Source organism: Mercenaria mercenaria, chromosome 8, assembly GCF_021730395.1.
Source record: "Mercenaria mercenaria strain notata chromosome 8, MADL_Memer_1, whole genome shotgun sequence".
Lineage (NCBI taxonomy): Eukaryota > Metazoa > Mollusca > Bivalvia > Venerida > Veneridae > Mercenaria > Mercenaria mercenaria.
The window spans coordinates 68,971,079-68,985,284 of NC_069368.1; the positions used below are offsets into that span (position 1 = coordinate 68,971,079).

The 14,206-nt window shown below is 41.5% G+C and overlaps 1 protein-coding gene across 1 annotated transcript in view; it reads right to left on the bottom strand.

Annotated features, from left to right (window-relative positions):
• Positions 1 to 733, bottom strand: part of LOC123566173 (organic cation/carnitine transporter 2-like) — a 29,198-nt gene extending 28,465 nt beyond the window's left edge. Inside the window, exon 1 of the mRNA XM_045360070.2 lies at positions 354 to 733. Within this exon, the coding sequence (XP_045216005.2) occupies positions 354 to 489 (136 nt within the window). The 5' untranslated portion in view covers positions 490 to 733. The remainder of the gene's footprint in view (positions 1 to 353) is intronic.
• Between the last annotated feature and the right edge of the window lie 13,473 nt (positions 734 to 14,206).

Here is a 14,206-nt window from a genome sequence, read left to right on the forward strand (position 1 = left end):
CACATATGGATAATAGTAAAAAGAAATACACTTGATACTATTATATATGGAAAAGTTTTCCGAGAAATACACTAGATGTTGTTATCAAGAAGTACACTTTATATTGCAATTATCACATAAGATATGGAAAGGTTACCAAAACCTACACTTGATATTGCTAAATATGGACAAAATTACCAAAAATACAACTTAGATATAATCACATAATTATGGAAAAAGCTAATAAATAACTTGACATTGTTTTGTATGGAAAAGATTACCAAGAAATATATTGCCTATTGTTACATATGGAAAATAAAATGAATAAGTAGTCCCACAATATAAAGATAGGTGTGTAAATAAAGATATGTTACCAAGGAAAACAATCGATAAAACATGGAAGACACTCGACCAAACCGCCAATAACAACACAATCAACTGCCGTCGCTGGTACGATCCCCACTGTCCCAGAGAGAGCCAGATCTGATCTACATCTACGTAAGTAGACATTTTTATCCAACTTTCTTCACATAGAAACGGAATGAGTGCACATGCAAAACGAACTGTCTAAATCACCTATAACTTTTAGAGTTTTTAAAGAATTGTTATCACTCCTATTTGTATGTTTATCTCATAAAGTATGGTTTTGTTGTTGTTTTTACTTTGCAGTAGGTAACACTGACCAATTTTCTTTTTTTTTAATGTCAATTTTTTTTTAAATTCATTCTATTTCATAAATAAGTACGAACTTATTTATCTTTTTCTTTCAATCTACATGGTGCTGCATAATTTATAATTGATAAATCCGTATATCAGGGGTGATATAGTACGACATCAACACGTGCGCACAACACTTTCCGATGCGGTTTTTTTTCTGTCAAAACACCTCGATTCGGTGAGTAAACTTGCGATTATTACATTGGTAACGAATAGATTTGGAAATGACATATAGTCTAAAGTACCCACATGTGTGTCTAGTTTATCATGGACGTTTGCATTTTTCAAGAAAGCCTTCCGTTTAAGAGAACATTCGAGCACAATGCACTTTAGGGAAACACTTCCCTATCCACCACACCATATAATATCGCACAAAAAAAGTTTCCTTGCATTTCTAACAAATCAAAACATCGACGGGTGTTCTGTTATGGCAAACAGAGGTCAGTGATACACTGATTAATTATCGGAATCTATACTTTCCAAGAAATCAGTAAACTAAAGTTTCGCCTTCCCGGTTCACCAGCTGAATTGATGCACTTCCCGGTTCACCGATTTCCAGCATGACTAAATATAAATGTGATCACGCTTGTCTGAACATTCTATTAATTGGAGCGAGTAACAAGTTGTAACAGTGTTTGCACTAGATGGTCCGTACATTTCATTTAAGCATTTTAAGACATTATTTAAAGAACGAGGCACATTTTCAACATTTGTTGTACGTTGTAAACTATTAACGTGCATATCTATGATATATATTCTCTACATGTCCTTATATTTGTTATTTTAGGTGTATGAAAGATGAAAAAGGAGACAAAAAGTCTACATCAATGGAATTGTCAATATATGTTGAAGTGGAGAACATCCTCTAACGGAATTACCACAGGCTAAACTAGGTCTCCGTACCAAACACGACTATTGTCGGTTGCTATTAGAATGATATAAATAACTGATTTAATTCCAATAATTTTACAGTTGACAAATGTTAAATAGGGACTTAAACACATCATAACATTTCGTTTCCCCTCTAAAATGAAATTTTTGATAGTAGTTTGGTAACCTTTAGTTCACTTGCTACTTTAATTATTTTTAATGATAAATATATATGGCGTGTCACCGAAAATAATGGTGTTGTTTCTGCATGAAGTTCAAGGCAAGACATGATGAAACAAATAAGAACTTACATTAAAAATATCATGCTAAGTAAAGTTAATTTCATTTGTTGAATTATTATCATGTGTTTTTAAAGGCCAAACCTTTTAATATTAGTTGAAAGGTATTAAGTCGCACCAATGCATAGTGCGTGTTTAATATAGTGTTTAATGAAACTATACTATATATCTTTTGTTTTGAAAGCATTATTATTATTTTTTTTTTTGAAAGCATTAAAATTGTTTCAGAGGCACGTTTTCATCACAGCTACTCTAGAAAAATGAGAAATGACTGAATCGCGCCAACGAATTGTTCTGATTAAAGGAGCTTTAGATGTGCGCTGGGAGAGAATAAGAGTTAATGCAGCTTAATTTTAATTACCACCCAGTAGAAAGGGACGTCGATTGAATCTACACCACTGAATTGAAAGAGGTTCAGGATTTAGTAATGATTAATGTTCAGATTTTGCTGGCAAATCTTAGTGCACCCACTTACATGTTAGAACTCTTAGTGGGCTTGAACAGTAGTAGAACAATTTTACTTGCAATGTAATTTATTTTACTTTTCTTAAACTGTTAAGTCGTTGATAATGTTGCTGTATAAAAGATTTTATCCTACCCTCTATATCCTCCTATAAGATATAGCACAATATCTGCACGCTGTTGCTCTTTTAACGACTTTTCCCCAGTTTCTGAACAGGTAGGATAAGGAGGCAGTAAACAGTTTTGAGCTGTTAGTGTCGAATTGGCCGGGGTGAAATTTACAAATAAGAGGCAATTTACGGAATGAAGTGCATATTTGAACTTCTAAATAATAATAATTGCTAGAATTGAAGTTTCAGCGGCTAGAATTGAGTTTCACTTATTTAAAAAAAATCAGTTGAGTAGCCTTGATCTTGATAGTATGACGTAATGACTTGCAGGAGCGTATACATGCTTCCTCTGAGCTAGCTTAAAGTGGGGTTGTCATTTTAGCAGGGGCCTCAGGAAAACTGGAACAGTGAAAAAACGGTACGGATGGCACATATATTTGAGCTTATTTTCAGATTTTACAGTGTTACTGGAGTATGGAACAGTGTAGCAATTGGGGCTATCGTTTTCAGGGAATTTTCTGCAGCGATTTAAAAATCGGCAAATTTAGCTTTTTTCGTCATCAGTTTCCGCGACCGGGAGAGCACAAAATTCAGGTCTTGTAAACAGAAAACTAGATATTAGAGATGTATTGTAGATGGTTTGTAACGATAGACATACAGTGGTGTTAATGTTGCAATATCTTTATTTCAGGTGTGTGGTTACAGACTTTTGTGTGAGGTTTTGAAAGTTAGGTAGGCGACTCTAAGCCGAGAAGCTCAGAAAACTGTTTACTGCCTCCTAAATAGAATATTAGATTACTGTCTTATTATCCTACCACTATGCATTTATCAGGCAGATATCTGCCTGCCGTGTAAACTCGAGGTTTATTCGGTCAATACAGGTTTATACCGTTAATGCAACTGACGGACTACTTTTTGAAGTATATGAGCTATAGGCAGTGTAAACTGGGCCAAGAGTTTGAAGCTCAAACATGTTATCATTTTACGAGGACAGCCACGGTAATTTTTTTTAAGAAATGGTTGTCTCTGTTGCATTCGCAATTTAATTGACCTTTCCGGTATTTTACGCTCTTTGATTTTTGAGTGACCTGTTTCTTCCGGCGCGCATGCGTAGTGTAGTTAGCTGAGGTAAGGCATGGTGGTTGATTCTTTTATCGAGCCTTAGACCCTTTTTCCTGTATTATCCACTGCTCAATGCCCTTTAGAGTGGTAATATTGTGACCATTATATAAAACAATAATATACACAAACACAACATTGGCGTTGTCGGCGGTTACTCCTTGGTTTTTGTGGGATAGGTGGAAATTCGGGGAACGCTGTCCCGTGAGTGGTGATTGTAAAATCTTTCAAAAACTTTTTGAGTAGGAAGGCGGACCGTAGCGATTGTGTTTGTTTTATTTTTTGTACTTAGGGAGCTTGCAAATTTATTTTATCATTTTTGGGCGTCCCGTTTTTTTCAGGAAAGACCTTGAGCGGTGTGATTCTACTGGGTGGGGTATTTTCAAGTAAAACTTTTTAAAAGTTATTTCAAAGTGCAACTACCATTTCTTTTAAGTAATTAAATATTTCTTAATGTAGAATTCAATAAGTGTTTTATTTTTTGAGCGTTCGACCGGGCGGTAAAACCTCTTGCACTGTGCTTCAGGGTCTGATTTATGTTCAGTGTTATATTTTGCTAAAATAGCATTCTACCAGTTGTCATTTACCAGGCCACAGTGTGTTTCACTGAAACACCGCACTCATTCAGCTCCCGGTGAAGCATATTCCATATTTGACGCGTATTTCGCATCATTTCGTGGATTATTTTGGTATATTTGTGTTCATAAAGGTATTTTTTCATTTCTGTTTGCTCATTTGTGTGTTTAGTATTTTTGCAGGTGGATACAGACCTAAAAGGTACTAGGCAACATTTTCTATTTTTTATTCCCATTTAAAGGCGCTTTTCGTGCACATTTAAATGTGATCATAGTGATACACTTGTGTCTGTGTTTAAACACCTTGTGTCATACCTATTTTGTGTGTTTAAACCCATTTACCCATTTTTATTGTGCATTTTGAATTAAATTGTCATTTCGCGTCCTGTTCCGTACCTGTTTTGAGTGGTCTGACCCATTTGTCCGTTTTTAGTGTACATTTTGATTCATATTTGCCTTTAACTGTACTGTGGTCCACATTAATTACTCATATTGAGTTACTAAGTTGGGGTTATTGTTTTTCAATCAAGTTTAAATAATAATACCGGTGTGATTTTCATATTTTTTGCCATAGCCAAAGTTTGGGTGAAAATATTTTTCATAATTGTGTGAGGCTAGTGTGATACTTTCATCCTAGCCTTGTCAACATATACCTAGTGTGTACATTGGGTTTGTTTGCATTCTTTTTCATATATTATTGCATATTGCGTGTAATTTGTGTACATTTTGATATTTCGCTGTATATTTGCCATGTAATTGATTTTGTGAATATTTCTTGTGTAAAGTTGTACACAAGTATACAAGGCTGTCTGTTTAGTTAAAATAATTCCAAGTTGTTGCAGGTATACTTTATTTGCAATGTCATTTGACTGTGAAAAATTGATCAGTGCAATCTTGAGAAATTTTCAAGCAGTTTCACATTTAGAAAGTACAATTTTTTAATAAAATTCTTGATAGTTTTTAATTTAGAAATTATTGTGATTACTTATTACCATAATTAGATAGACAACATATCAGACATATAGAATTTCCTGTGGGTCTGATAAACATTAGAGACTTTAAGAAATGTTTTAAACAGTTACCCAGCTGGTAACTGTTGTGATTATTTATCAAAATTAAATTTGTCTAAAAATTTGAGCTTTTTAGGAAATTGTCTGAAATATAATTCACTCAGCCTTGTTAACAGGAATTTCAAAGTTTGTAGAAAACAAAATAGCAATAAAAATATTATATTTCAAGTATTTCTTGAAATCTTAAAAAAAAAATACTTGTTCCGTGAAGCGTGTTCAGTGCAAACCCAGATGTGAAATGCAACACTTTGTGGTGGAGGCGGATGAGGACCTTGAAGTTTTGGTACCTACGACTCTGCATGAAAAAGGAAAAGAGGCGATAATTTGTGTGGTGAATATCACTGATAATTTTCGCATAATGAAGAAAGGTAAAGGCGTGGCAAGTGCATTTCCAGTTGAGAAGGTGGTATCTGTGAACGGAGAAGTAGAATATGTAATGAGTGAAGTTCTTGAGCCACAACTAGCTCAAACTGTAAACCATATAAGCAGTAGAGACATCAAAGTGCCAGACCATTTGCAGAAAACGTATGAGGATTCATGCAAGAATCTGACAAAACAGCAGAAAGAAGCACTTGCAAATCTTCTCATTACTTATGAGGATGTTTTCGCTAAAAGTGAATTTGATCTTGGCAGAGCACTCTATTGACACGGGCACTGCAAGACCAATTAAGCAGAGGATGCGACGAACTCCAGCATGTTTTGCGGGCGAAGAGGAGGCACATCTCAAGAAAATGCTGGAGGCAGGGGTGATTCAAGAGTCCGTGTCTGAGTGGGCGTCAGCACCAGTTCTAATCCGAAAGCGGGATAAATCTGTCAGGTGGTGCATCGATTATAGAGCCTTAAATTCTGTGAGTTTGAAGGATACTTTTCCTTTGCCAGTAGTTGATGATTGTTTGGACACTTTGGCTGGAAATACTTGGTTCTCCAAGTTAGATGCCAATTCAGCCTACTGGCAGATTGACATCAAAAAAGAGGACCGCCATAAGACGACATTTGTCACAAAGTATGGCCTTTTGGAGCACGTAAAGATGGGCTTTGGATTATGTAACGCGCCAGCTACATTTTCTCGCGTTGTCAACCTCGTTCTTCGAGGTTTGAACTGGAACACGGTGCTGGCGTTTCTGGATGATATACTGGTGCTAGGCAAGTCATTTGACCAACACCTCGCATACTTAGCGGAGGCACTGGAACGCTTTAGAAAGTACGGGATTAAACTCAAGCCTAAGAAATGTATATTTTTCCAGCATAAAGTTGAAATTCTGGGAAGAATCGTCAGTGATAATAAGAATGGCCAACTCCAAGGAACTCCAAAGATGTTCAAAGGTTTCTAGGTTTGGCAAATTATCACCGTGCATTTGTTCCAAACTTTGCTGAGATAAGCACATATTTGTATAATGTGACTGGTAAAAATAAGTTCAAATGGGGAGAGGAGCAACAGAGAGCTTTTGTAAAACTACGAGAGGCGCTGACGAAACCTCCAGTGTTGGCCCTGCCCAATGCTGTTAATGAATTTGTTCTGGACACAGACGCTTCTAATGTGGCGGTAGCAGGGGAGCTTATCCAGATACAGGGAGGACGAGAGCTTGTTACCAGACAGTACAGACATTATTTATTGGGGAGGCCGTTCGTACTTCGGACGGACAATTCCAGCTTGACCTGGCTCATGAATTTTGAAGAACCGCATATATTGATGATGGTCGATCAATTCACAAAGTGGGTCGAGTGTGTACCTCTACCATCCCAGTCTGCAGAGGTCATAGCTCGAGCGGCGGTCATCACACTCTTTTCAAGGTTCGGTTGCTCACTCCAAATACATTTCGATCAAGGACGGAACTTTGAATGGAAGCTCTTCAGTGCATTGTGTCACACCCTGTAGATTCATAAAACCCGACCTACACCGTATCGCCCGTCATCAAATGGTCAAGTTGAGCGATATAATCGCACGTTAATGGATGCCGTCAGATGTTACATTGATGGAAAACAGGCAAACTGGGATCTTCATCTACCCTAAATAGCAGGTGCACTCAGAGCATCAGTGAACCGGAGTACTGGGTTCACAGCGAATAAATTAATGCTGGGACGAGAGGTTAATACACCAGCAACACTTATGTTCCCAGTTGCAAGAGGGAAACAGAGTAAATCTACAGAGGACTATGTCGAGAAGCTTCAAATGGAAATTGAGGAAGCTCACGAGGTTGCGAGAATTCGACTTAAAACTTCACTTAAACGAATGAAGAGGAATTATGACTTACGGATTTTGACTAGAACTTATGAGGACGGAGATGCATTATATGTACTGGATACAGCAACACTTAAAGGCAAGTGTAAGAAGCTGTCGTCGCCTTGGAAAGGGCCAGGTGTAATTGAGAAGAAGGTATCTGCTTACATCTACCGGGTAAAGATGAGAAACACAGTCTTTGTTACTAATCACGAAAGGCTTAAGCCCTGTAGAGATCGGCAACTTTCAAAGTGGATCCTTGAATGGAAAATCAACCCACAGGGGACGGGGTCCGCAGATCCAGGAGAACTGTACTGTTCATGCCGTCAACCCTGGAACGGGCGTTTTATGATCGCGTGCGATTATTGCGATGAATGGTATCATGGTGTGGCGTGAACATCTCCCCAACTGAGGCCCTGGAAATTGCCAAGTACAAATGCACACAATGCAAGGGGGCGCCCGGTCGGATGTCAAATCGTAACACTATGTTGGGATGGAGACATCACGTTGCTTACGTGGTGAGACTTCGTGGCGGTGTCGCACTAGTAGGAGTGGCCAGATTGAAAAGCGACGTCGAGGGAGTAGCAGTGCGTGGGAGCCTGGAGTGTCCATCCGGACTGGTGTTACATTACTTATGTGGCTGACCATGTTCTTTTATCTTTTTCAGAGTTCAGAGTGTTGGAGGAACAGCTAAATATTCTAGTCAAAAATCTATAAGTCATGCCTAGAGAGGTTTTGAAAGATATTGAGAGAGCGACGAAGGAGGGGAGGCTATGAGAGCCGGAAAAGCTGATAGAAGGCCTGATGCTCAGTCAGCAGACGGAGTGTCGTCAGCGACAGGTCTTGTTAGTACAAGTGGCCCTGGCAGTGGAGAAAGTAGATGGTCAGTGGTTGTCTGACGTTTCTGGTTTCTGCTACCAGGGAGGATTTGGATGGGCGTCAGAAGACTGGGTTGAACGCCATGTTGGAGTGATCCCAAGATGGGCACGCAATCATTCTGGACGGCCAAGACCTCGAGATGGGGATAAGAGTGGTGCTGGACGGGCCTCAAGCAGAAGAGCTGCTGAGGGGGCTTCGGGTACTTCCCATAGTCGCCCTGCCAGTGTCAAGATTCGTGAGGGATCTGGAGTCAAGGGGAGGTCTCCAAGTTCTTCTAGTGAGCGGTGGAGAGTAGTGGAGCCGAAGCGACCCCGGAAATGGTCCCCAATCAAGTGGGAGGAGAGGAAGATCAAGTTTGGATCGGGTTGCTGGAAGTGCGGGGAGTGGGGGCATTATGAAAAGGATTGCCGCAATGTTAGCCTTTGCAACTTGTGCCAGGAGCGGGGACATTAGACACGAGAGTGCCCAAAGGCAAAGGATATGAGAAGCAAGCTAGAAGACTCCCGCAGGAAAACTTCATATGAGGTTGGGCCGAGTGTTTCGGTAGTGGAGGCCACAAGTACTCTTTGTGGTCGTCCACAGGAAGAGCGGAGGCAGGATCGAGCTCCAAAACAGGCTTCTTGTAGTAAGGGTGCGGTGGCCGAACAGAAGCAACAGCAAGTGCTAAGAGAGGCTACAAGTACTTCTTGTAGCCAGGCTAAGCCCACACCAACAAAGGCTCCGAAATTCAAGAAGTGTCCTGTGCCCTGGTGTAAATCTAATTTCTTCCATAAGAAGGGTCACACCTTTGGATATCACTTCCCCACAGGGTTAGCTATGGAGGAAGGTCAGGACACAAGGACAGGAACGCGTGTAGAAGCGTTAAGATACCTGGCTAGGGAATTAGCTGGACCAATGGCGGATGTGGACGATCTAGTCAGGTATTTGAACAACTCTGGTCATCTGAGGGGACGGGAGAACAATGAGTCCGACCGTTGGACCAGCAGTGTGGTGGCGGGCGTTGCAGGTGCTTTGAGACTGCCTATTCCAGGAACCATGATATGCTCCCCACTCAATTCTCCCGGTTGTGTATTTCACTACCGGGTGATGTTGCAAGTGGTCATCTTGTTAGGCGAGAGGGGACACTATGAATTCATGCGTCGCTTTGGTTTACCAGAGAAGCGTGAAGAGCTGGAAGCCAGGTGCTCAAGACCCGAGGGGAGTAAGGAGCTAGAACTAGAGTGCCCCAAACCATCTTCTACAGGGGCTAGTCCTGTGAATCTTCGGGTGGAGCGAGATGTTGAGGTTGGAAGAGATGGAAGAGAGGTGTTTCTAGTAGATCAGCTGGGGAGAGAGTCCTGCAGTACTTCTGCAGTGGTGGGAAGCAGTACCAGCAGTACTTCTGTTGTTGCTCTTTCGGAGGGTGTGACCGACGTGGCAGAGGAGACCTCATCACTAGACCAGGAGGTACACAGTCTGAGTGATTCGCCAGTTTCAATATCTCCCAGAAGATCCTGGCGACCTGCACCTAGTCCTGAGCCCCAGTTAAGTGATATGGAGGTAGTAGATGAGGTGGGAGAAGAGGAGGTGGCTGGAGGTGAGGATGATGGCCATAGGGTGCGAACACAGAAGGAAGCACTGAGCTTTGAGTGTGTGGACTCTCACTTCCATCTGGACAGGCTCTGCCAGAAGATTCAGGTTACACCGTGGAATTACCAGAAGGCCTTGCAGATGGTGAAACCTTGTAGGTCAAGCCAACAGGTCGAAGTCGATGGAGCGGTTGCTGTCTGGTGTGATCCAGATACCTATCCTACCAGGCAGCAAGTCGCGAAATTGAGGAAGGAGAGGGTTGTGTCAGTGATTGGCATACACCCATCGAAGGTGCACGAAGACGATGTGGTGAGGCGGCTTAAGGAAAAGTTGGAGGAGTGTGATGTGGTGGGTTTGGGAGAGACAGGCATAGATGGTACAAAGAAGGACCTACCTCTCCAGCGCACTGTGTTTGACGAAGTTTTAGGACTTCTGGAAAGCCGTTCTCATCTGGTGCTTGTGCTCCATTGCCGGCCAGGACGGGGGCAGGACAGTAGCAGCTTGTACTTCGAGTTGTTTTACCGTTGTAAGGCAGCCCTTCGACCAGAGCAGAAGTTCGCCTGCATTGTTTCAATGGCACCATGGAGGATGTTGATTTGTGGTTGGGGTACTTCCCTAACACACATTTTGGATATAGCCTGATGGTGCAGAGGGCTGATTTCAAGGCGGATAGCCGCTCAACTTTACAGCGGATAGATTCCTCCCGTCTCCTTTTGGAAAGTGATGCGCCATATTTTAAGTACGACAATCAGCAGGAATGGTCATCAACATCATTTATTGGTTTAACGGCACAGGAGGTGGCTCGGGTGAGGGGATGTACAAAAGATGAGCTGCTAAAGATTACATCACAGAATGCCCAGCGGCTTTATTGGTGGTAGTGGCCATATTTGGAGTGTAATCTTGAGGCAGAGAGGGCGGCGTTACATGTATTGCACGTACTTCGTGTAATACATGAAATAAGATATGGTGGAAATACACGTATTTCGTGTAGTGTGGATATGTAACCTTAATAATATGAGTAATGTAAAAATCCAAGGATTAAATAAAATGCGGTGGAAATGCACGTATTTCGTGTAAATCCAGTGTGGAAATACAACAATAAAAATGTTAAAATTATCATATTGGCCATAGGATATAGACTGTCTCAGTTCGTTACATTCAATTATAAAAATGTAAAAAAGATATGTCATAGTGTAGGAGCTAGTCCATAATCATAATACAGTATCCACAAAAAAGCGAACGCTTTGCCGGAAATGCACACATATATCAAATAAACTCTCTTTAAAGTTGAGAAATAGAGGATATTACATATTGAATTTATTAAACGAGTTGAATAAAATTATATAATGCGAGGCTCTGCCGAGCATTTTATCAATTTTATCCAACGAGTTTAATAAATTCGATGTGGAAAGTCACAAATGTAATATTCTTTTTATCACATGATAATTTTTCCTGCCGAAACATCAGAAATTCTTCTTTCTTTAGCTATAAAATCAAGTCAATTTGACCAACGTCTCCTATACTTTAAACGACGTCGACGTCAAAGGTTTATTACACTAGTGTATTATCATTTTTATATAATGATGGCTTTATTACATTCCTGCGACGTCAATCATGTGATAAAAACGAATATCCAACAGTTACAGCCAAAACAGCACATCATAAGTTTGAAATTCCAGTTTTTGTTCAGTAATAAGGGCTTGTAAAAGTTACTAAATTACCTTCAATACTATATTTGTCCTGAACCACCCTTTAATTAATTAGAAAACTTAATTTGTGTTGTTATAGCTTTTGAAAATGTCGATAGCCGCTTGACCAGGGAGTCGAAGATTCGAGTCCAACTGAGGTCACCATCGAGCCTAATCATAATTCACCAGTACTGGTCTTTCCAGGGAGAGGACTCAAGAGTGAACGATCAACACTTCTACTACTACTACTACTACTACCACTACTCTGCTACTGCTTCTACTGCTGCTGCTGCTGCTGCTGCTGCTGGTATTACTACTATTGCTACTTCTACTACTATTACTACTGCTGCTGCTGTTATTACTACTACTACTACTACTGCTACTTTTACTACTACAGCTGCTACTGTTACTGCTACTGCTAGTACTACTGCTACTGCTACTGCTACTACACTGCTACTGCTGCTGCTGCTGCTGCTGCTGTTACTACTGCTACTTCTACTACTTCTACTGCTACCGCTGTTACTACTCTGCTACTGCTGCTGCTTCTACTGCTGCTACTGCTACTGCTGCTGCTGCTGCTGCTGCTGCTGCTGCTGCTGCTACTACTGCTCCTACTACTGCTGCTGCTACTGCTATTGCTACTGCTACTGGTACTACTACTACTACTACTACTACTACTACTACTACTACTATTACTACTGCTGCTGCTGCTACTACTGCTACTGCTACTGCTACTTCTACTACTACTGCCGCTACTGTTATTGCTACTGCTAATGGCTATTTTTAGTGACATACATCGTCACAGATAGCTACGTGAAATGTCATCAGTGCATGCTTTTACAATAGACATATGTTTTTACATACATAGCCGCGTGAAATATCATCTGTGCATGCTTCCACAAAGAGTATATCTACTACTCTGCTGCTGCTGCTACTGCTGCTGCTGCTACTGCTACTACTGGTACTACTCTGTTACTGCTGCTGCTACTGCTGCTGCTGCTGCTACTACTACTACTGATACTGCTACTACTGATACTGCTACTACTGGCACTACTCTTCTACTGCTACTGCTACTGCTACAACTCTGCTGCTGCTGCTACTACTACTACTACTACTACTACTACTACTGCTACTGCTACTGCTGCTACTGCTGCTGCTGCTACTGCTACTACTGGTACTACTCTGTTACTGCTGCTGCTGCTGCTGCTGCTGCTGCTGCTACTACTACTACTGATACTGCTACTACTGATACTGCTACTACTGGCACTACTCTGCTACTGCTGCTGCTACTGCTACTGCTACTACTATTGTTGCTACTGCTGCTACTGCCACTGGTACTTCTCTGCTGCTACTGCTGCTACTACTACTGCTACTACAACTGCTAGTACTGCTACTGCTACTGCTACTACTGTTACTACTACTGCTACTACCCTGCTGCTGCTGCTACTGCTACTACTACTGCTACTACAGCTACTAGTATTGCTACTGCTGTTGCTGCTGCTGCTACTGCTACTACTGTTACTACTACTGCTACTGTTCTGCTGCTGCTGCTGCTGCTACTACTACTGCTACCACAACTTCTTCTTCTTCTTCTTCTTCTCGTTCGCAGCTACCACAACTGCTAGTACTGTTACTGCTGCTGCTACTGCTACAGCAACTACTGCTACTACTACTGCTACTACTCTGCTGCTGCTGCTGCTGCTACTACTTCTACTGCTACTACTACTGCTTCTACTCTGTTACTACTACTGTTACTACTACTGCTACTACAACTGCTACTACAACTGCTAGTACTGTTACTGCTGCTGCTGCTGCTGCTACTACTACTACTGCTACTACTGTTACTGCTACTACTCTGCTGCTGCTGTTGCTGCTACTACTGCTGCTACTGTTACTACTACTGTTACAACTCTGCTGCTGCTGCTGCTGCTACTACTACTGCTACTACTCTGCTGCTGCTGCTGCTGCTGCTACTACTGCTACTACTCTGCTGCTGCTACTGCTGCTGCTACTACTGCTACTACTACTGCTACTACTACTGCTACTGCTGCTGCTGCTACTACTGCTACTACTACTGCTACTACTGCTGCTGCTGCTACTACTACTGCTACTACTCTGCTGCTGCTACTGCTACTACAGTTACAACTACTCCTACTACTCTGCTGCTGCTGCTGCTGCTACTTCTACTGCTACTACTCTGGTGTTGCTGCTGCTGCTGCTACTACTGCTACTACTACCACTGGTACTTCTCTTCTGCTACTGCTGCTACTACTACTGCTACTACAACTGCTAGTACTGCTACTGCTGCTGCTGCTACTGCTTCTACTGTTACTACTACTGCTACTGCTACTACTTCTGCTACTACTCTGCTGCTGCTGCTACTACTACTGCTACTACTCTGCAACTGCTGCTACTACTACTGCTACTACAACCGTTAGTACTGCTACTGCTGCTGCTACTACTGTTATTACTACTGCTACTACTCTGCTGCTGCTGCTGCTGCTGCTGCTGCTGCTGCTACTACTGCTACTACTGTTACTACTGTTATTACTACTGCTACCACTCTGCTGCTGCTACTACTACTGCTACTACTCTGCTGCTGCTGCTACTACTACTGCTACTACTCTGCTGCTGCTGCTGCTGCTGCTGCT